This window comes from Phoenix dactylifera, chromosome 6 (genome assembly GCF_051530095.1).
Source record: "Phoenix dactylifera cultivar Ajwa chromosome 6, Ajwa_hap1_PhDact_Kaust_v1.1, whole genome shotgun sequence".
NCBI classification, from domain to species: domain Eukaryota; kingdom Viridiplantae; phylum Streptophyta; class Magnoliopsida; order Arecales; family Arecaceae; genus Phoenix; species Phoenix dactylifera.
In genome coordinates, this window is record NC_143195.1 from 28,951,372 (window position 1) to 28,974,824 (window position 23,453).

General features: G+C 43.2%; 1 protein-coding gene across 1 annotated transcript; it reads right to left on the reverse strand.

Annotated features, from left to right (window-relative positions):
* Window positions 1–832: 832 nt before the first annotated feature.
* LOC149753398 (uncharacterized) lies at window positions 833–20,145 on the reverse strand. The gene is made up of 6 exons (XM_089923984.1): window positions 20,011–20,145; window positions 19,877–19,909; window positions 19,211–19,519; window positions 14,981–15,104; window positions 14,580–14,824; window positions 833–14,501 (listed from the first exon to the last, which is right to left on the reverse strand). The coding sequence occupies exons 2-6, from the start codon at window positions 19,907–19,909 to the stop codon at window positions 14,271–14,273; spliced, it is 942 nt and encodes a 313-aa protein (XP_089780110.1). The 5' UTR covers window positions 20,011–20,145; the 3' UTR covers window positions 833–14,270.
* Between the last annotated feature and the right edge of the window lie 3,308 nt (window positions 20,146–23,453).

Sequence of the window (23,453 nt, forward strand, 5' to 3'; positions counted from 1 at the left end):
CCGGTCACGTCCCGGACCCGGGTGCTGGGTTCGGGGCATGATAGTCATCGAGCAGTATGTCAGTCCCAACCATAACCCCTGCCAAATGCTGTCAGATTTGATCGCCCCGATCTTTGTTAAATCATCTATGCCCTTGTCCGAGCATAATTCGATGAATTTCACTTTTAATCAGACAGACTGGAGTGTTGGGCACTCCTGTTGGTCTGCCCTTTGAGGGTACTAGAATTTAATTTTTTATATATTATGATGAAATTCTAAGAAAAAATATAATTTTTGGATATTATGCTTTGAGAAAGATTTTTATAATTAATTAGATCTATTAGTTGGATTGCATTCATAAGGTAAGTAATGTAACTCTTTTTCTAGATTTATTGATAAATTATAAATATTTTTTAAATTAAATTATTTTTTATTTATGAATTTGCTGCATGTTGTTTTATTATTATATATGTCTTTTCTAAAATATTGTATGATTCTTGGTTGAACATATGGGTTTTAAGATGGATTATGTTTGATTGATTTCAATATCGCATCTTACGATTTGAAACACCGAACATATTTTGAGAAAAAGAGTTTTCAAGTGAAATGGATTTGGACTCGCAGCCAAACTATATTTCGATACCCTACCAGTGGGGGTTGTATGTTGTCATTTCGATACCCTACTAGTGGGGATTGTACGTTGGCACTTCGATACCCTACTAGTGGGGGTTGTACGTTGGTTCTTCGATATCCTGTCAGTTAGGATTGTACATTGGCACTTAATTCGATATCCTATCAGTAGGGGTTGTATGTTGGTACTTTTATACCCTGCTAGTGCGGGTCGTACATTGGCATTTTGATACCCTACTATTGGAGGTTATGTGGTGGCACTTTAATGTGATCATAGTTCTAGGCTGTTGAGTTGAATTTGATGATATGAAAGAAAATGATTAATGAACGACATTTAGATTTTTGGGAAAAATTAAATTTGGCATGTGTAATGTTCAATAATGCTGCATATCTGGATTTGGCTTTAAATTGATGAAATTCATATGCTTATTTTCTGTAATTGATTATTTAATTTATTGTCTATTTTATCTAGCTAAAGTGTTAATTGCTTACTGGGTTGTCTAGCTCATTATACAATTTCTTACTATTTTTATAGATCTAAAGTATTAGCTTAACTCGGGGATTTATTATGGAAGAGCGATTAGAGACAAGATTTTTGACATCTTTATTTAGACTAGATTTTTATTTTAGAGTTAATGCAATATTTTGAGATATTATTGGTTTTGTAAGACTTTTAATGTTATCATTTAATTAGAATTTGAACGTTATTATTTAAATTATTTCTGCTGCCTGATTATGATATCATGATGAGCTGTCTTGCATGCTTGTGGGGAAGGTTTTATATAAGTGTGCAGCAGTTGCCGTAACCCTCAGCTCGCGATCTCAGGTCGGAGACATGATAGTTATACAACAACAATTTGGCAATACCATTTTTTGTGATGCAAGTATTTAATTTTGAATCAAGTGGAATGTCATTGCTTGTTATGTCCCCATGTACTATTAGTGGAATGCAATCATGGTGCGCATACAATATAACATCAGCAACATCAGTGACAATATTCAGTCTCTTTTCCCAGCCAAACTCAATGGCTCCTTCCTCATTCTAAAAGTCTAGATGCCAAACTTCCTTTTTTCATATATTAATATACAAGAAACTTGTATTTCGTAGTGGAGTAAATTTCCGTAAAGCATCATGATATTCTGGTGCCAAATTTGGGTTGTTTAAAGCTGAAGCACCCTCGCCCGGCTAAGGGCCTAAATCCATTCAACTTCAATCACAAATATCATGATGGATCCGTAGTCAACTCCAAAAAAACCTTTGTTGTAGTATCTTACATAGATTATGGACTGAATCTTCTCTAATATCATTTGACACAATCGAAAATCTCATATAAAAAGTTAGCTAGAGGGTGTTTCTTTAGCCCTGTATAAACTCCGGAGATCTACCTAATGTATAGCCAATGCAGAACTAAATACATACCTGCACAAGTCCTCACAAGCTCCTTGCTGTGGAGTGATTGATTAAAACCCCATTTGATTTTGATGAGCTCAAAGCATTTGAGTATATCTTTTGATTACTAATGAATTCAATTGAGTGTTTCAGTGAAAATCCTGTCTAAGTGTCCCAAGACTTGGTTCATAATTTTTGGATAAGTTAAGGAGTCTGTTTGAACCAATGTCTGAGACTCGAGTCGACTCCCGAGTATCACGAGTCGACTCCAAGCGTATCAAGTTCACTGGCACGAGCTCGAGTCGACTCCAGATAAGTACGAGTCGACTCCGACTGAGAACAGACAGAAGGACAGAAAGCTTCAACTCAGAACCTGTCAGCGAGTCGACTCCCGAAGTGCGCGAGTCGACTCCGATGTTCACCGAGTCGACTCCAAGGAAGTAAGAGTCGACTCCAAGCAGTCACAGGCAGAAAAGTCAGAGAACAGTTTTTGGGTCTGAGATTCGAGTCGACTCCAGTGGAACGCGAGTCGACTCCGATAGGTGGCAAGTCGACTTCAGAGAAAGCAAGAGTCGACTCTCAGCGGTACACAAAGAAAAAGTCAGAGAGCATTTTATGGACTCTGAGATTCGAGTCGACTCCCGCAATACGCGAGTCGACTCCAAGACACCGCGACCCCAAGACAGACAGAAAACCAAGTTACTGCCTCTGAGATTCGAGTCGACTCCCAGACAGCTCGAGTCGACTCCAAGACAGCTTCACGTCAAAAGGCAGAAGACCATCTTTCGGAAACTGAGAGCCGAGTCGACTCCAAGGAAGTTCGAGTCGACTCCAAGACTAGACGAGCCAAAAGACAGAGGATCGGGAGTTCGGGCTCTGAGATTCGAGTCGACTCCCAGGACAGTCGAGTCGACTCGAGTGGACAAAATTCAAAATTGGATCCACGAACTTCAGTGGATGAGCCGACTCCAAAATTGCCAAGTCAGCTCCAGAAGTTGACGAGTCGACTCCAGGTCAAGACGAGTCGACTCCCAGTCGTGAAGGCAACTTTAATTCAAATTTGGAACAGTTGCCGAGTCGACTCCGAAAAAGCTTGAGTCGACTCCCGCTACAGCCGAGTCGACTCCTGATCGCGCGAGTCGACTCCAACCCACCAACGGTCATATTGTCAGGCTGCGCAGAGTGTTCAGAACGGACAGAAAAAGCACTCTAACGGCTAGTTTCCGTGGGGGTTGGCTTAAATAGCCACAGAGGACTGTAGCAAGATAGAGAACAACCATTCCACTCCAACTAATCAAGCATTCAAGCTCTGCAACGTGCTCTTCAACAAAAAAGAGGAAGATCTGCATTTACTGCTTCCAACTACATCTTCCCAGCAATTAAAGCCTCCTTCTCCTGCATTCAAGTCGACTACTCTTTCAAGAGGAGACCAGAAGTTTAAGAAGCCATTCCTCATCTCCAATCTAAAAGCGTTTGAGGCTTCTTAACTTCATTTATTGTTCATATTGTTTTCATCTGCTTTTTGAGAAGCTCATTTTCTGTTTTCTTTCTACAACTTGTATTTACTTGGTTCAATCGGGGATTGAATCAAGGGGATTGTGGTTGGTTGGTGAGCCGAGTTAAAACCAACGTGTGTAAGGGTTTGATTGTGATCCCGGGAAAACAATCGGGGCGATTCTAGTCGGTGAGCCTGGGAAAACCGACCGAGTTCGTTGTGAGCTCGTAAAACAACAAGTTTGGTTGTGAGCTTGGAAAACAACCGGCTGTAATCCAAGGGGGTTATAGTGAATTCCCAAGTGAGACTTGGGGAGTGGACGTAGGAGCAAGGGTTAGCTCCGAACCACTATAAAATCTTGTGTTTGCGTTGGATTGTCTCTCTTCTTCTTCCCCTCACATCACTCACAGCACTTAGCATTAATTAAATAACTTGCAATAGTTTTTAATTAGTCAACCACATCGTTTTAATTATTCAAATTATTTTAAAACCCAATTCACCCCCCCCTCTTGGGTTGTCTATCTGGGCAACAAGTGGTATCAGAGCCTAAACTCTTCCACCCAAGAGTTAAAAGATCAAAATGACAACCCCATTTGGATCTTCCCACATTGAGGGTCAGTCCACCCAAAGACCCCCTTTCTTTAATGGATCCGACTACTCATACTGGAAGGCTAGGATGAGAATATTCATCCAAGCCCAAGACTATGAGATGTGGACCATTGTAGTAAATGGCCCATACATCCCATCCATATATGTAGAGGGTGTCAAGGTACCCAAACTAGAAAAGGATTGGGATGAACATGACATGAGGAAGGCACAACTAAACTCTAAAGCTATGAATGTGTTTTATTGTGCCTTGGATAGAAATGAATTCAATAGGGTCTCTACTTGCAACTCTGCAAAAGAGATTTGGGATAGACTTGAAGTGACCCATGAGGGCACGAATCAAGTTAAAGAATCCAAAATTAATATATTGGTTCATAAGTATGAACTATTTAAAATGGATTCTAATGAGACAATCACTAGCATGTTCACTAGGTTTACTGACATTGTCAATGGCCTAAAAAGCCTTGGCAAGAGCTATACTAACAGTGATCTTGTCAGGAAAATACTTCGCTGCCTACCAAGGTCATGGGAAGCCAAGGTGACGGCAATCCAAGAAGCTAAAGACTTGAACAAGCTTCCACTTGAAGAGCTCCTTGGATCCCTAATGACTCACGAGCTAACCATGAAGCAACACAGCGAAGAGGAGTCCTCCCACAAGAAAAAGGTAATAGCTCTTAAGTCTACTTCATCTAACAAGGACTTGTCTTGCAGTAGCAGCAGTGACGAAGAAGAGAATGAGGAAGATGATGGTGAGGCACTTCTTGTGCGCAAGTTCAAGAAATTTATCAACCACAAGAAGGCGTATCATCATAGGAGAGGCCCCTCAAATTCCTACCGCAAGGACAAAGGTAAGGAAAGGGAAAATGAGGGGATTGGGTGTTACGAGTGCAAGAAGCCGGGTCACATAAGAGCAGAGTGCCCCCTACTGAAGAAGGGGAGTAAGTACAAGAAGAAGAAGGCTCTTGTCACTACACTATCCGACTCCGACTCATCATCCTCCTCATCAGATGATGAACAAGAAGAGAAGGCCAATTTCTGCTTCATGGCCAACGAAAACGAGGTAACTTCCGATACGCATCTTGATTTTTCTTTTGATGAACTTTATGATGCATTTAATGAATTAATGGTAGAATATAAGGCCATAAATCTTAAGAATAAAGAACTAAAAATAGCTAATCAATCATACCTACATAAATACGATAAATTAGTTAAGGATAAGGATTTAATCATCAAAGAAAATATAGAACTTAAGACAAGCAACCAACTTTTAACTCAAAAGAATAGTACCTTAACTAAAGATAATGAAAAACTAACTAAGGAACTTTCAGAACTTAAAAATCATAAACAAATCTTAAATAAGGATCTCACAAAAGAACTTAATGACCTAAAAGCAGAAAATCAAACTCTAACTAAAGAACTTAACAAATACAAACCCTTAGTTGAAAAATTTACATATAGTTCTGAAAAATTAAACATGATACTTAATAGTCAACGAGCCGTATTTAATAAAGCGGGTTTAGGGTATAAACCAAGAAATAAACAAAAACTTCTTAGTAACTTCTTTGTTAAAGCTGGGAAAACTAAAACTAAGAAAATAACTTGCTTTTGCTGTGGTACTATAGGTTATAAAGCAAATGTGTGTAATTTTAGGAAAAATAAAACAAAAAGGAAAATTAAAAGGGTATGGGTTCCAAAAGGAACCAACTTGACTAACCATGAAGGACCCAAGAAAACTTGGGTACCTAAGATGACATGATTTGCTTGTGTAGGAGTGTCTTGCAGCCAAGGTCAACAAAAACTGCTGGTACTTGGATAGTGGCTGCTCAAGGCACATGACGGGTGACAAAGATCAATTTTTCACCCTTGAAGCTAAGAAGGGAGGTGCTGTGACTTTTGGAGACAACAACCAAGGTCACATCATTGGTATTGGTAAAGTTCAAATCATCCCTTCTACTTTTATTGATAATGTTAGATATGTTGATGGTCTTAAGCATAACTTATTAAGCATTAGTCAATTATGTGATAAAGGGTATGATGTTATGTTTAAGCCATCACTATGCATTATAACAAACCCTAATGATAATAGTTTAGTTTTTAAAGGGATTAGACGTGGAAATGTATATGTTGTAGACCTAGAAGATCTTGCAAAACATAACCAATGTTTAGTTGTAAATGAAACTAAAGATAATGATGCTAGTTGGTTATGGCATCGTAAGTTAGGTCATGCAAGCATGGACACAATAACTAAACTAGTTAAAAGAGACTCCGTGATAGGTTTGCCAAAATTAAAATTTGAAAAGAACAAAATATGTGAAGCATGTCAATTTGGCAAACAATCTAGGAACTCTTTTAAATCCATAAAATGTGTCTCTACCTCTAGGCCTCTAGAATTATTACACATGGACCTATTTGGTCCAACTAGAACAACAAGCCTAGGTGGAAATAAATATGGTCTAGTTATAGTAGATGATTACTCTAGGTACACATGGGTCATGTTCCTAGTGCATAAGGATCAAGCATTTTCTATGTTTAAGAAGTTCCATAAGGAAGTAACAAATGCTAGAGAGTCTTCAGTCATAGCCATTAGAAGTGACCATGGTACCGAATTCGAAAATCAGTCATTTAATGAATTTTGTAGTAAGAAAGGGATAACCCATAATTTCTCAGCACCTAGGACACCACAACAAAATGGAGTGGTGGAAAGGAAGAATAGAACACTAGAGGAAATGGCTAGAACTATGTTATGTGAAAGTAACCTCCCTAAGTACTTTTGGGGAGAAGCCATTAATACCTCTTGTCACATACTAAATAGAGTTCTATTGAGACCCATTATAAAGAAAACACCTTATGAACTGTGGAAAAACAGAAAATCAAAGGTTAATTATTTTTATGTTTTTGGATGTAGGTGTTTTGTGCATAATAATGGGAAAGATAATCTAGGAAAATTTGACCCTAAATCTGATGAAGGAATATTCTTAGGTTATTCTACAACTAGTAAAGCCTATAGAGTCTTTAATAAAAGAACCTTAGTTATAGAAGAATCTATACATATTGTTTTTGATGACTCTAGTGACATCTCGTCTAGTAAGAAGGTTAATTTTGATGATGATGTTGAAATACTTGAAGAAAAGATAGATAAGATGGGATTACAAGATGATAATCAAAAGTTGATTGAAGGAGAATCATCAAGCCAAGAGGCTATTATGGATCATGGGCTAACTAAAGCTTGGAGGTATGCTCATGGGCATCCTAAGGAACTAATTCTAGATGATCCATCTCAACCCGTTAGGACTAGAGCATCCCTTAGGAATTTGAATAACCATCTAGCTTTTGTTTCACACTTTGAGCCCAAACATATAGAAGAAGCCGAAAATGATGTAAATTGGATAAATGCAATGCAAGAAGAACTAAACCAATTTACTAGAAACAAAGTGTGGAATCTAGTAGAGAGACCTTCTGAATATCCAATTATTGGTACTAAATGGATTTATAAAAATAAACTTGATGAAAATGGAATTGTTATAAGGAATAAGGCTAGACTAGTAGCAAAGGGGTATAATCAAGAAGAAGGTATAGATTTTGATGAAACCTTTGCTCCCGTAGCTAGACTTGAGGCGATTAGACTACTATTAGCATATGCATGCTCTAAGGACTTCAAACTATTTCAAATGGATGTAAAAAGTGCATTTTTAAATGGGTATATTAATGAGGAGGTATATGTAGAACAACCTCCTGGTTTTGAAAATCATCAATACCCTAATCATGTATATAAACTAAACAAAGCACTTTATGGCTTAAAACAAGCACCTAGAGCATGGTATGAGAGGCTTAGCAAATTTCTATTAGAACATGAATTCTCTAGGGGAAATGTAGACACAACATTATTTCTGAAAAAGCAAAATAAAGATATGTTATTAGTACAGATTTATGTTGATGATATCATTTTCGGTGCTACTAACAATCGCCTCTGCGAAGAGTTTGCTGATTTGATGCAGAGTGAGTTTGAGATGAGCATGATGGGAGAGCTGAACTACTTTCTCGGGCTTCAAATCAAACAGTCTGAAGGAGGCATCTTCATCAATCAAACCAAATATATCAAGGAGATGCTCAAGAAGTTTGACATGGAGGGAAACAAGTCAATCAGCACCCCCATGAGCTCATCATGCAAGTTAGACCAAGATGAATCAGGTAAATCTGTAGATCAAAAACTTTATAGAGGTATGATAGGATCTTTACTGTATCTTACTGCAAGTAGACCTGATATTATGTTTAGTGTGTGCATGTGTGCTAGATATCAGGCTAATCCTAAAGAATCACATCTAGTTGCAGTTAAGAGAATTTTTAAATACTTAATAGGAACTAAGAACATAGGGCTATGGTACTCTAAAGAATCTAGCCTAAACTTAATAGGGTACACAGATTCAGACTTCGCTGGATGTAAGCTTGATAGAAAAAGTACCAGCGGGTCGTGTCAATTTCTAGGAGAAAACCTTATCTCATGGTTTAGCAAGAAACAAAACTCGGTTGCATTATCCACTGCAGAAGCTGAATATGTTGCAGCCGGGAGTTGTTGTGCTCAAATCTTATGGATTAAACAACAATTAGAAGATTATGGCATTAAACAAGATAAAATTCCCATTAATTGTGATAATACAAGTGCCATAAACCTAACTAAAAATCCAATTCAACATTCAAGAACTAAACACATTGAGATAAGACATCACTTCATAAGAGATCATGTATTGAATGGTGATGTGACACTCCAATTTGTTTGTACTGATAATCAATTAGCAGATATTTTTACAAAACCCCTAAGTGAAGAGAGGTTTAGTGTGCTTAGGAGGGGATTAGGAGTGATTGATCCATCCTAGTGGTAGTTTCTACTAGATTCATTGATTTTGATGATTACAATGTGGTTAAAATAGAGTTCCTTTTCAATGATCATCAAATCAGATCTTAATTAGGTGATTTTCCCTCATTTGGCACGATTATAGCATGATTTTTAGGTGCGTGCCAAGGTTAGAGACGACTCGAGTAAGTTTCAGAGCCGGCTCCTAAGGGGGAGTCGACTCGCGCATTGGCGGGAGTCGACTCGCAAAGATGGCAGCAGAGGGGGAGTCGACTCGCATACTGTCGGGAGTCGACTCGAGGTCCACAGGCGCATAAGGAGAGTCGACTCGAGGTCGAGTCGACTCGCGACTCAGTGGAGTCGACTCGCAGTCGGGATCCGACTTTTTAACCCTAGATTTGTCGTTTCGAAAATACTTTTCTTTCAAGCCGCCACTGTTCAAAAAGCCCTAGAGCCGACTCCTAGGTCGTCCCCGATCGTCTCCAAGCCATTTTCCCGTCGATTCTTCGCCGGACATTGAGTTCTCCTCCCTTCCTAGGTCATTCCCGGTCGGTTCCGAGTCTTTTCCGTCGGTCCTTCACCGTCCTCTAGGTTTTTCCTCTCAGTTTAGGTCAAAATGCCGCGTAAGACCGTAGTTAGGAAGAGGTCCCGACCCGAGGCCGGTCCCGAGCGGCGCTCCAAGGCGCGGCACGATCCCGCGAGGCAACCACCTCCGGCTCGTTCCCCGCCTAGGGCGGTTCCCGCGAGGCCATTGGCCGGGAAGGTCGTCTCCACCGGGAGGTATGTCGATTTCGACTTCCTCTCCCGGGAAGGGTTCACCATAGGTGATAGACTTAGGGCCCAGGGCCTAGAGTACTTCCTTACACTGGACCTCCCCACTTACCCGGGCCTTATTAGAGAGTTCTATGGTACCGTCCATCGGGGAGATGGAGGTATCGAGGGCACAGTAGCCGGTGTCCCTTTGCGTGTCACGGAGGATCTTATTGCCCACATCCTCCACCTTCCATTAGCAGGGGTGGCTCCCGCACACCCTGAGGATAGGGTTGAGGCCCTTACGGCCGTTCTAGGACATCCACCCCAGTCACCTCTAGACGAGGTATCCGCGAGCTCACTACCGATTGAGGTGCGGATCCTCTTGAGTATTTTGTCTAGGTCCATCTTCCCTAAGACAGGGAGATTTGATTTTGTAAATGAGAGAGACCTAGCTCTTATGTTCTATATCCTTCAGGACACCCCAATCAACTTCCCTAAGCTCATCTATAGGTATATGTGTGAGCCCCTAGATAGACCTAGGCTCACCCTCCCATACGGCATGATTTTCACCCTTCTTTTTAGGGAGTACGAGGTTCCCATTCCTGAGGGGGAGCCCTTTCGCGCTTTGCGATGGACTGATCGCACGCGTGCGGGGACCCTACACAGGATGGGGTTTCGAAAGAGAGAGGGGGTATGGGTTAGGAAGTCTACCCTCACCGCTCAGACCACCAGACCTTCACCCAATCCTGAGCCCGATTCAGACTACCCAGACCTTCCAGACCATCCAGACCTTCCATCCACTCCTCCTGCTCCTACCACCTCCGCCGGACCTTCCTCCTCGGCTCCACCATCCATGGAAGTCCGGATTGATCCTGAGCAGCTCCGGGAGCTGCGACAGGAGATAGTCAGAGATGTGAGGGATGAGCTGCTTCGGGAGCTCCGAGGTGCGGTGCCTGCTTCCACTCCTGCACCCGTATCTTCTCAGTTGGTCCCTTCCTTGACAGCCGTGACTGACATGACGGCTCATGTACGGGAAGAGATCTACAATGTCCGGAGTTTGGTCCAGGCCCAGTTCCACAGCATGAGTGAGGTCACGAGCACCACTCGACAGATGCGAGAGGACATAGGTCGTGACATGCACACCACCACCGAGGGGGCCGAGCGCTTGTCGAATGTACTCATCGACAAGCTGGACGCACTTCAGACGTCGGTGACTGGGCTTCAGACGTCGGTGACTGAGCTCTCCACTACACATAGCAGAGCCACTACGTCTATTATCACGCAGCTTGGCCATGTTACAGATGCAGTCACCCTCCTCATGGAGTAGAGCCGATTGAGAGGAGGAGCCACATCCACGAGAGGAGGACCCACATCCTCGAGAGGAGGTGCCTAATCCTCGAGGAGGCCATAGATGTTTTTGTGTTTTGTCTTGTTTTACTTTACTTATTGTATTCTCACATGTATTCACATTCATATCAATACAATGAGTAGACATTTTATCTTCAATTATGTGCCATTTGATGATTGGTTGTTCCATTGATTGTGTGTGATTACCTCCTTTTTGATATGATGACAAAAAGGGGGAGAAATAAAATATGTAAAAAAAAAGGGGAGAAATATGTATAAAGTATGTAAAAGGGACGAAATATGTAAAAGAAATCAATGGAAATCAATAAAAACATAAAACTCTTAAAAACACACAAATTTGTTCTAAGTGGATTCGGTACCTCGAGGCTCATTATCTCTCTTTTGGGGCTCCTAATGGAGTAATCTCCAGAATCTATTCAAGGGATATTCGGAGATTAGCTGAATCCTACACAAGAACAAATTGACAGATTTTTCCTCTAAATACAAAAAATTCAGTTCAAAAACTTCAAAGCATTAAAAGGAAATTCAGAGAATCAAAACATAGTTGAATGCATATGTTGAGGGGGAGAATCTGAATTTTAATCAAACTAAATCATTAATGACATATAAGCCAAATAATTGATTGCATAATATGAAGGCTTATATAATTCCAAATGAAAGGGGGAGCTTTAACTCCGAAATTTATTGTTTCACTCCTTTCAAGCTTGGATAAATTGAATTACCAGACATTTGAATTCATTTATGGATTTTATTTCAATATTTATTGAGCAATTCATTTTACATATACTCAAAGTTTTGTCATCATCAAAAAGGGAGAGATTGTGGAGTGATTGATTAAAACCCCATTTGATTTTGATGAGCTCAAAGCATTTGAGTATATCTTTTGATTACTAATGAATTCAATTGAGTGTTTCAGTGAAAATCCTGTCTAAGTGTCCCAAGACTTGGTTCATAATTTTTGGATAAGTTAAGGAGTCTGTTTGAACCAATGTCTGAGACTCGAGTCGACTGCCGAGTATCACGAGTCGACTCCAAGCGTATCAAGTTCACTGGCACGAGCTCGAGTCGACTCCAGATAAGTACGAGTCGACTCCGACTGAGAACAGACAGAAGGACAGAAAGCTTCAACTCAGAACCTGTCAGCGAGTCGACTCCCGAAGTGCGCGAGTCGACTCCGATGTTCACCGAGTCGACTCCAAGGAAGTAAGAGTCGACTCCAAGCAGTCACAAGCAGAAAAGTCAGAGAACAGTTTTCGGGTCTGAGATTCGAGTCGACTCCAGTGGAACGCGAGTCGACTCCGATAGGTGGCAAGTCAACTCCAGAGAAAGCAAGAGTCGACTCTCAGCGGTACACAAAGAAAAAGTCAGAGAGTATTTTATGGACTCTGAGATTCGAGTCGACTCCCGCAATACGCGAGTCGACTCCAAGACACCGCGACCCCAAGACAGACAGAAAACCAAGTTACTGCCTCTGAGATTCGAGTCGACTCCCAGACAGCTCGAGTCGACTCCAAGACAGCTTCACGTCAAAAGGCAGAAGACCATCTTTCGGAAACTGAGAGCCGAGTCGACTCCAAGGAAGTTCGAGTCGACTCCAAGACTGGACGAGCCAAAAGACAGAGGATCGAGAGTTCGGGCTCTGAGATTCGAGTCGACTCCCAGGACAGTCGAGTCGACTCGAGTGGACAAAATTCAAAATTGGATCCACGGACTTCAGTGGATGAGCCGACTCCAAAATTTCCAAGTCAGCTCCAGAAGTTGACGAGTCGACTCCAGGTCAAGACGAGTCGACTCCCAGTCGTGAAGGCAACTTTAATTCAAATTTGGAACAGTTGCCGAGTCGACTCCGGAAAAGCTTGAGTCGACTCCCGCTACAGCCGAGTCGACTCCTGATCGCGCGAGTCGACTCCAACCCACCAACGGTCATATTGTCAGGCTGTGCAGAGTGTTCAGAATGGGCAGAAAAAGCACTCTAACGGCTAGTTTCCGTGGGGGTTGGCTTAAATAGCCACAGAGGACTGTAGCAAGGCAGAGAACAACCATTCCACTCCAACTAATCAAGCATTCAAGCTCTGCAACGTGCTCTTCAATGAAAAAGAGGAAGATCTGCATTTACTGCTTCCAACTACATCTTCCCAGCAATTAAAGCCTCCTTCTCCTGCATTCAAGTCGACTACTCTTTCAAGAGGAGACCAGAAGTTTAAGAAGCCATTCCTCATCTCCAATCTAAAAGCGTTTGAGGCTTCTTAACTTCATTTATTGTTCATATTGTTTTCATCTGCTTTTTGAGAAGCTCATTTTCTGTTTTCTTTCTACAACTTGTATTTACTTGGTTCAATCGGGGATTGAATCAAGGGGATTGTGGTTGGTTGGTGAGCCGAGTTAAAACCAACGTGTGTAAGGGTTTGATTGTGATCCCGGGAAAACAATCGGAGCGGTTCTAGTCGGTGAGCCTGGGAAAACCGACCGAGTTCGTTGTGAGCTCGTAAAACAACAAGTTTGGTTGTGAGCTTGGAAAACAACCGGCTGTAATCCAAGGGGGTTATAGTGAATTCCTAAGTGAGACTTGGGGAGTGGACGTAGGAGCAAGGGTTAGCTCCGAACCACTATAAAACCTTGTGTTTGCGTTGGATTGTCTCTCTTCTTCTTCCCCTCACATCACTCACAGCACTTAGCATTAATTAAATAACTTGCAATAGTTTTTAATTAGTCAACCACATCGTTTTAATTATTCAAATTATTTTAAAACCCAATTCACCCCCCCCCCCCTCTTGGGTTGTCTATCTGGGCAACACTTGCCAATGCTAAATATGTCTTCAAAATCTTCTGTGGCAAAGATGATGTCATTGCATGTATCTTTCCCATCAAAATGCCAAACCAACACTACTGGAAAAACAACCTATCCCAGCGCTTTTTGGGACCTTTAGCGACGCTTATAAGCGTCGGCTAGAACCCCCCGACGCAAACCGAGGCATCGCCAAAGCGTCGGCGATACCGGGGTGGCAAAACTTTTTGCCGACGCAGGACCAAAGCATCGACAAAAACCGGGATTTGCCGACGCTTACAACGCGTCGGCAATAACCCAACGGCCAAGTTCGTCACGGTCTTGCCCTGGTTTTTCCCGACGCTTATAAGCGTCGGAAATTCCCGACGCTTATAAGCGTCGGAAATTTCTAGTCTATAATAATAGTAAATACAATCTAAGATATTGAAAAAATATACACAACCTGAGCTCTCTCGGAAAACCAGTAGTGGACAAGCTCCCTCCACTGATGAGAGATTACATCTGGAGGACAAACACGGGCCACCTCCTCTTCAGTCATGCCCTCGTGCTTCCAATCTGCCTTTAGCTTCGCCTTATATTCTTTCCATTTGCGGTTGACGGACTTCAATACCCAATCATGGCTATTTGCAGGAAGGACAAACTTTTTCTACATCAAAGTCAAAAATGTTATATCAATGTTAAATCAAAAAATAATTGAAGATAGTAAGCAACTTCAATTTTTTACCTCAATAACTCTAAGAAGCTCAACCTTATACGAAGAAAGCATTTCATTCCATTTCGTATAGTTGAGCGGAAATAACTGTCCCTTCCGCGCAACCGATCCTAAAAAAGTGGATAAAATGCTTGCAGCCTTCTTGATAGGCTGCCCCAGTTCGTTGCAATGGACGATAATCTTCTCATCCTCACGTAGGATCCACACGTCTCGTGCTCGGGTGGGCCCTCGTGTTCTCCTCACTCTCCCCAGTCCATCTATAAAATAAGAAGTCCATTAAAGACAAATGATTTAAAATAATTAGATTGTAAGAGAAATTAATATAAAAACTGTAATGCAAATTATCCAGGACGTCCATGTCATCCGTGTCTGGACAATCTGCAGGTGGCGCGTGCTCAGACTGGGACCCGAACTGAGTATGGGGCTCATCGGGCTGCTGGGGCTCGTCGGGCTGCTGGGAACGATCAGCAGTAGATCCCACGGATGTGTGCTGAAACTCAATATCTCTGAAACGTTTTCCTCACGGCATGTTGTAATCTATTATGCACAAAAAAGAATCAATATTAGTTAAATATTAAAAGTATAGAAATAATTTAAAAATTGCAACATAATTTAATGCATAAAAGTAATGTTTTTCTTACCATTAAGAAACTAGCCGGCTCTTATTCAACATCCATCCTAACCAAAGTATTACAAGTTTAGCATAAAGTACAACCCATTGACCTTATTAGGTGCTGCTTGCATGCACCGAGGACTCATCACAAGGTCCTGTTTGAATTCAGAGACATTTACAAACAATAGCACGAAAAGCAGACAAGTTTGCAGCAGCTGCCCAACTTTGGGCTGAACTGAACTTGGCGTGAGTTCCATAGGACAGAGGGCACGACATAAGGTGAAGTTGGAAGTTTCTGCTTAAATCTTGGTGCTCTCCCTTTCTTCAGTGTCCAGAATTTTTCGGTGCAATTTTTGAGGACTTAAAGATTGGAGGCCTGGGTTCTTTTCTCCTATTAATTATACTAAGTTTAAACAGTCATAGATTGACACCGACAGGCAGGAAGACTTAGAAAGTTAAAGATGACTTAGAAAAACAGTCATCTTTAACTTTTTTTTTACTCCACTGCCTACTTTTTTACCTTGTAAAAGTGCTACTTCATTTCAGTTCTCACTATCCCTTTAACTTGGGTTTCAGGATGGTATTGCGAACCACCCTAAAACTAAAATAAACATGGAAAGAACAGGAAAGCGGGTTAAACCGAGTAAAGGGGACAAATAATAAAGCTACATTTGTGAACAACATAATAACCGAGTAAAGGTTACTAGGGCTCTTAAGCAGATTAAAAAAAAAATCTAAAACAACATAATTATACACCCTCAACTGGTGAACAATTTTCCCTACAGGATTTACTAGGCATGTAGCATTCACAACAGCAATTACAATTGCACACTGGAAGAACTAACGATATATACAGTAGCCAAGAAACCAGAGGAGCCTAAGATCTTACACTGCCTGACCAACCATCATCTTGAAAAGCATACACCGAGACGGACAAATAGCTAATCCAATGCTACTCTCAAGCCTCAGCAATCAACCACCCTTTCACTTCACCTCACCATTTATCAGTGCGGTGATGGATGAGATGGTACGCAGGAGCAGGAGCGGCCCAATGTATTTGGGAGCCTAAGGCCATTTTGTCTTTGAGGCCTTTTCTACAGTGGGCCGGCCTAAGGCGAATTCACAAGAGGCCTTTTTTTTCATTTTATCTTTGAGGCATTTTCTACGGTGGGCCTTCTTTGGGCTGGGGCCTTAGGCGACCGCCTCAGTTGCCTAAGGGTTGAGCTGTCCCTGCGCAGGAGAGACCCCCTGAACCACCGATCCCACGGACCAGTGGGGAGTGGCGCGCCCTCGCGCGGCGGCGCTTGGAAGAAGCACTCCCCTTTCATTCCAAAACCAATCAAGGAACTGAAATCGTGTCACCAAGCCTCTAGCTATTCAGAAGTAGGAAAAACCCAAAAATACAAAATCTATTTTTATTTAAACGCCTCAAATACCATCACAAGTTGAAGATAACATGCACATAGGTAGAGAACCTTAAAATAGCATTAACCTGTCATAAATAACAAAAAAAAAAGTGAAAGAAAAGCACACATCAAGAGTCCATTCGGCCTAGTAAATGAGTCCTATGAACTAGTAAATAATAAATGTTAACGGAGAGTATGAGGATCACTTACCTCAGACGACGGCGATGTCGACGGCAGCGGAGTAGCTAGGGCTCGGGATGGAGATGAGATGTCGGCGCGCAGCTAGGGCATCGACCGACAGAGGATCAGGAGAGGGGGCCGGGCGAGCGTTAAAGACAAGAAGAAAACAAAGAGGAGGAGGAGGAGGAGGAGGAGAAGGAGGAGTAGGAGGCTTACCTCAGACGACGGCGAGGTCGACGGCGGTGGAGAAGCGGAATCTTCGATCGCCGATCCGGGCTAGGGATGGAGGTGAGATCAGTTTGAGGAGGAGGAGGAGGAGGAGGAGGCTTACCTCAAACAAGGGCGAGGTCGACGGCAGCGGGAAAGTCGGTGATGGAGGTGAGAAGTCGGTGCGCGCGTAGCTAGGGCATCGACCGATAGAAAATGAGGAGAGGGGGCCGGGGGAGCGGTTGGGGGGTTTTATGTTTTCTAACGATGCTTTAAAGCGTCGTTGTTTCTAAAAGTTTTAACGACGCTTTAGAGCGTCGTTGTTTTTTAAGATTTACCGACGCACAGCGAAAGCGTCGGCAAAGGTTGGCGCTGAACCAAACTTTACCGACGCTTTCTCCTAGCGTCGGAAAAAGACAGTCGGCAAAACCCAAATTTGTTGTAGTGCAAGAATGAATTTCCATTAGCCACATCTGTTTCCAATTGTATTTTGTGCTTCTTGAAGAAGGCTATAGAAACTTTAGTGAAGCAAAAATAAAAGAAATAACGAGCCCAGAATAGATATAATTGTCAAGAGCATGACAAGCCTCTATCATGTACAAACAACTCGCATTTTGGAAACACTGGTTATCAGGAAAAAGGACCCTCCAAAAGGTATGATAAATCTATGGATGACAAGCTAATCATGCCATGAAGAGATGATGAAATGGAACCTCCTAACTTGTTATGCAAGAGATTTAGGTGTTTTAGCGTTAGTTGCTTGCTTAGTTGTAATGGAATATTATACCCATGAAGAAATTGTTGCTTCGATGGAGTAATTCTTACAGGTTACCAATTTGATGTGGAATAGTTCTATCCAACACATTATTAGTCATCTTAAGCAGGAAGAGTTTGTTGCAACCCCCAATTTGTTCTTGTATTCGCCCTGTCATGCCCCCATCTTCGCGGGGCATGTGCGGCACCTAGTGCTCACGTGGGGGCCACATGAGGGAGGAACACGGGGCTCCCCTGCCAGATATTGTCTGGTTCCGGAGCCTGCACGCGCGCCACACGCACCGCTCAGAACCCTCTCCGGTTTTGTTTTCCACCCAAAATGCGTCTGCAGGATTTGGAGACACCCGCTTCATATGCCCAAGCTCTGAAATGAGTCTTTCCAATATAGGACTATTCAGTCTTACACCCTTTCTACCATCGGACAAGAGCCGTCCTCAGCTCTGATACCAAATGTCACGCCCCTGTCTCTACGGGGTACGTGTGGCACCTGATACCCACGTAGGGGCCACATAAGGGGGGAACAAGGGGCTTCCCTGCCAGATATTGTCCGGTTTGGAGGCCTGCACGCGTGCCGCACACACTGCTCAGACCCCTTTCCGATTTTGTTTTCCACCCAAAACGCGTATGCAGGATTTGGAGACACCCGCCTCATATGCCCAGGCTCTGGAATGAGTCACTACAAAAGAAAGGATATCTCCCGACGGTTTTTTTAGTCTCTACCGACGCTTTTAAGCGTCGGCGAATTTCCAGCCCACGCACCCCGAAGCGTGGGTCAGACGTCGGGCAGGTGGGCGTGGGTCCGGTTTTTGCCGACGCTAAGAGAAAGCGTCGGTAAAAACAGGGATTTTCCGACGCTAATAAAAGCGTTGGCAAAAACAACATTCGCCGACGCTTTAAAGTGTCAGGAAAGCCCAAACCAGTTTTGGGTTTTCGCCGACGCTTTAAAGCGTCGTTATAAACATTTTTTTTAAAAAAAAATATTTTAAAAAAATTTTGAATCAGAGCCTCGATTCCTCTCCAATTTCCTCTCCGCCTCCTTCATCGCATCCCTCAGATCCCACAGATGCCCCATGCTCGCGCTCAGATCCATCTGCACCACGTCGACCCCCTCGACGCCAGCGATCGCCTCGATCTCCGCCAGCCCCGCCGCCGTCTCCACCTGGCACATCACTCCGTCTCCACCCGCAGACGCCGCGCGGCGGGAAACAGCACCGCTTAGAAAAGCTACAGAGGATGCTGCCATGCAAATGTGGCCTTTATGCCATACAAATGTTCGTCGGATTCACATGAAAAGCTGCAAGCTGTGGTCCGAGGCCGCACTTGCATTCTTGAAGATTTATAAAAAAAAAGAAAACTTCACGCACACGTAACCTAGGTTAGCTCATTAAAAGTGCTTTTTTTTTTGATAAAAGAGTGGATTTTCAATTAATTAGAATCCATGGGAAACGAAGGGGGAAGCATACCAGGTAGCCGCGGTAGTAGGATTGGATGCGCACCGCCGCCTTCTCCTCCCTAGATAGCCGCGCGTACCCTGCCAGCCTCACCACCTGCGCCGCCGCCTCTGCGGCCGCCGCCGCAGCATCGGCCGCCGCTGCCGTCGCCGCCGCGACTGCGATCGCTTGCTTCCTGTCCTCCTCCTCCTCCACCGCCGCCCCCGGCGACCCGTCGTCGTCGTTCGTGGCCTCCGGCGACGTCTCCGCCGGGAAATGCTCCACCGACACAATCTCCAGTGCCTCATTCCCCTCCAACTCCAGCTCCCTCTCCCTCTGCCTCTGTAAATTACAATCGGAAGAGGCCAAAAAAAAAAAATCAATTTAACCGCGAGCTCCGAAGAAGAAGGCGACAGAAAGGAGCCACGAGTCGCTGTGCACCGGCTCCTTTCTGTCGCTGTGTCCCTCGCGAAGTTGATCCCGAGCACCGGCTCGGGCAGCTCCCGCGGCACCTCCTTCGCCGGCAACGTCACCTCCCACATCCCTCCAGGATGCCCATACAAGCACAAGTTCTCCTTCTCTGCATCAAATCAACCCACACCCAAATCCCTCGATTCCAAGAACCAGATCCAACACCAAAACAACCCTGATCTCAAACTTCTACCGATCTTTACCAAAAAAAACAAAAAAAAAACTCACCTGGATCGCACATCGCATAGAACTCATCGACATCTGAGGGTAGAACAGATCCCAAGAAAATATGAGAAAACAACCAAAAAAAAGTCGAAAAGATCGAGCAAAAGAGGGATTGGAGAAGGGTTTGGTCTCTGTACCTCTATCTCTATGAAGCAACCCCTTCCGACAGGGGTTGTTTGGAGGGGGGTCGTTGGCTTCCCTCCCTGCTTCGGCACCGGCACCGGAACCCCGCAAGCCCCACCCTCTTTCGGCAACCCGCGCACCGGCTCACCCGCCTCGCCGGCGACACCATCGCGGCGGCAGCATCAGCCTTGGCCGCTGGTCCCTCCGCACCTCCCCTCCCTGCTTCCGCTGCCGGATCCGGCGACCGAGCCAGGGCGGAGCTGGCTTTCTCGTGGCTGGAGCGGGAGGGCGGCGAGGGGGAGGGGTTTTGAGCGGCCCGTGGAGGGGAGAAGAGGCGATGGAGAGGGGTTTTTCAAGGGATCGGGGGAGAGGGGGGAGAAGGTCATGGCAAGGAAAAGGAGCCCCATGGGAATGCGGTCTGATCCCGAAATATTTTACGACGGCGTGTGAGGGTGGCTTCCGACAAGGGATTGTTTGGGTCGTTGGCTTCCGACGACGCTTTTTAGCGTCGTCTTAGGCCTGCGATTACACCAACACGTATTAACGTCGTTTTTTGCCGACGCTTTTTACAAGCGTCGCCACATTTAGACGTTAGACCGAAAATGCAAAAAAGCGTCGGTAAAACCGACTTTCCCTGTAGTGAATCTTTCCGATATGGAACTATTGGGCTTCACAATTAATGCTACTAGGATGACTTTTGACTATCCTAGTAATATTCATTGTATGATTAAAAAATTCATGAGATGTTTTTGATTAGTTTTTAGAAATTTTCTTGCAAGGGAATTAATGAAGATGTATTCAATTATTAATCAGGACGAACCCAGTCCTGACTACTGAGGATTGGGCTTTGAAAGACTTGACTTGGATTACTGCATCTCTTTCCAATTCTGTTCTTCCCTTTATTTTTGGTCTCACACATGCCCATGAAGTTTGGCATGTCCTTGAGCAAGCCTTTGGAACACCGCTCCATGCTCGCATCCACCACCAGCAAACCTCCGTGAAAAGACCCCGTATCTCTCACGGGACATAGATTGCATTGCAGAGTGCTGTACCCTATTTGATGGTTGCCATCAAAAATGGACAGCTATCGACGGAGCCATGTATGATACATAAAACCGTTTCATATGATAGTCGTCCATCTGATGGTGGCTATCGAGCACGGTCAATACTATGCGGTGCAATCTGCGCATTGTAGAGGATTCATGCTCCTGCAAAAAAAAAACACATTGATGCAGCCGACAATAAGCCTCGTTATGTGTATTTAAGAGGATGCTATTTTCATAGTGTCTTTGGCCATTAAAATGAAACCTATATATATTTTAAAGGCTCGAATATCAAGGGAAGCAGTTGTAACATCTCCTTCAACGGAGAAGTCGACAATAATCTAGAGATTCCTGTCCTTTAAACCACAGCACTGTCAATAGTTTTCTGCTTTTTTAGGATGGTCACCATGAGCAGCACCAAGTCACAGATTAATGGGGCCACATTTTTAGAAGACTAGTAAGTCTTCTAGGCTATAATTCATCGGGACAAAAGGAATCTTGGCCTGCTGAGCCAACATTTCTCAAATCAAGTTTGCAACCTAGTCAAAATTCGTTTGTTGAGCTTTTCTTGCTATTATGACTTATAAGTAGCTTATTTTCAGTATCAATATCAGCAACATTTATATTCAAAATAATTAACTGAAAAATCTTGAGAACAATGATAGTAATAAAATCATTTATTCCAATATTGCGTTACTAAACACTCTATATCATGACATTTTTTACATTTGCCTAGATTTGTTTAATTCAAATGCCACATCAGAATTTTTTTTAAAATAACCAAAATAATCTTAAGTGGCATAACATCCATCTAAGGATATAAGAAAATATGTGCATCCTCCTCCCCACCTAAGGATAATTTCGACTTTTTAGATGAGATAAATGGTTTCGCTAATGCTGTTAATTTAATATGGTATAAGTGTAGATTTTATAAACTATTAGACGTAAGTATAATAAATATAAACTTCAAGAGAATTTATGTAATTTACTCTTATATCTATGTTGAAAAGACCCTATTCTCTAGCATGGACATGGCTATACTAAATTGGAAAATACCCTATTCCCTAGCATGGACACTGCTATACTAAATCATTAGGCCTAACACTTGCAAAGGTAGCTATATACAATAGGTCATTGAGAAGCACCAAATCAAAACCCTAGGTACCTTGGAAATAATTCTAGCTAAGCCTGCTCTACAATTAGAACTCGCAAGTAGTTGGATACTAAAATATTTTGTTAAACTTGATATACATTTTTACCCTTATACCAATTATCTGTTTAATAATCTTGTCCTTACGTTGATTCATTAATAACGACTCATTTCAATGATTAATTGAAGTCCTTTCACGTAAATAAAGGTTCGAAATGCATATGAGAGAAGATGTTAAGTTTACCATTCATTGTTGTTTTATTTCCTATCGGCTTACATTTAACTACATTTTTGAGATCAATTAGTTAGTTAACATGGATCCATGTGATCCTGAATGAGGAGGTCCAAGCTCATATTGGTTCATCAAGCACAGCTCGTACAAGGCTAGAGCCTAGAAGTCACGTCTTTCTTGGTTAGGTTGGTAACCATCCCAGTTTATTAGTTCTCATCATCAGGTTCTACTACATGACCGGGGTCGGCCTTTAGAAACCTATTTGTTAGCGAATCCAACATGTACGAGAACCGGACTCTAGCTAGTACGATATACAGAGTAAGATGGCTATGAGGCCCAATAATCCCACATCGGAAAGACTCGTTCCAGAGCCTGGGCATATGAGGCGGGTGTCTCCAAATTCTGCAGACGCGTTTTGGGAGAAAAACAAAACCGGGAAGGGGTGAAGGATGCTTGCTTGAAGCCCCGGAACCGGACAATATCTGGCAAGGGAGCCCTGTGGTCCCTCCTCATGTGGCCCCCACGTGGGCACTGGGTGCCTCACGTGCTCCGCGCAGGCGGAGGGCGTGACATTTGGTATCTACGCGGAGGGCGTGACATTTGGTATCAGAGCCGAGGATGGCTCTTGTCCGATGGTGGGAAAAGTGTGAGGCCCAATAATCCCACATCGGAAAGACTCGTTCCAGAGCCTGGGCATATGAGGCGGGTGTCACCAAATCCTGCAGACGCGTTTTGGGAGGAAAACAAAACTAGGGAGGGTGAAAGACGCTTGCGTGAAGCCCCGGAATCGGACAATATCTGGCAAGGAAGCACCGCGGTCCCTCCTCATGTGGCCCTCACGTAGGCACTGGGTGGCTCACGTGCTCCGCGCAGGCGGAGGGCGTGACAATAGCTCTTGTCTATACTAACAATATTCTTTAAATACCGAGAAAATCATGGAACGTCTTGGATTAATTCTGAGATACTTCTTGCTAAAGAATTAATCAAGAAGTATAAATTATTCAAGAGGCTAATTTATAATTTGTTTGTAAT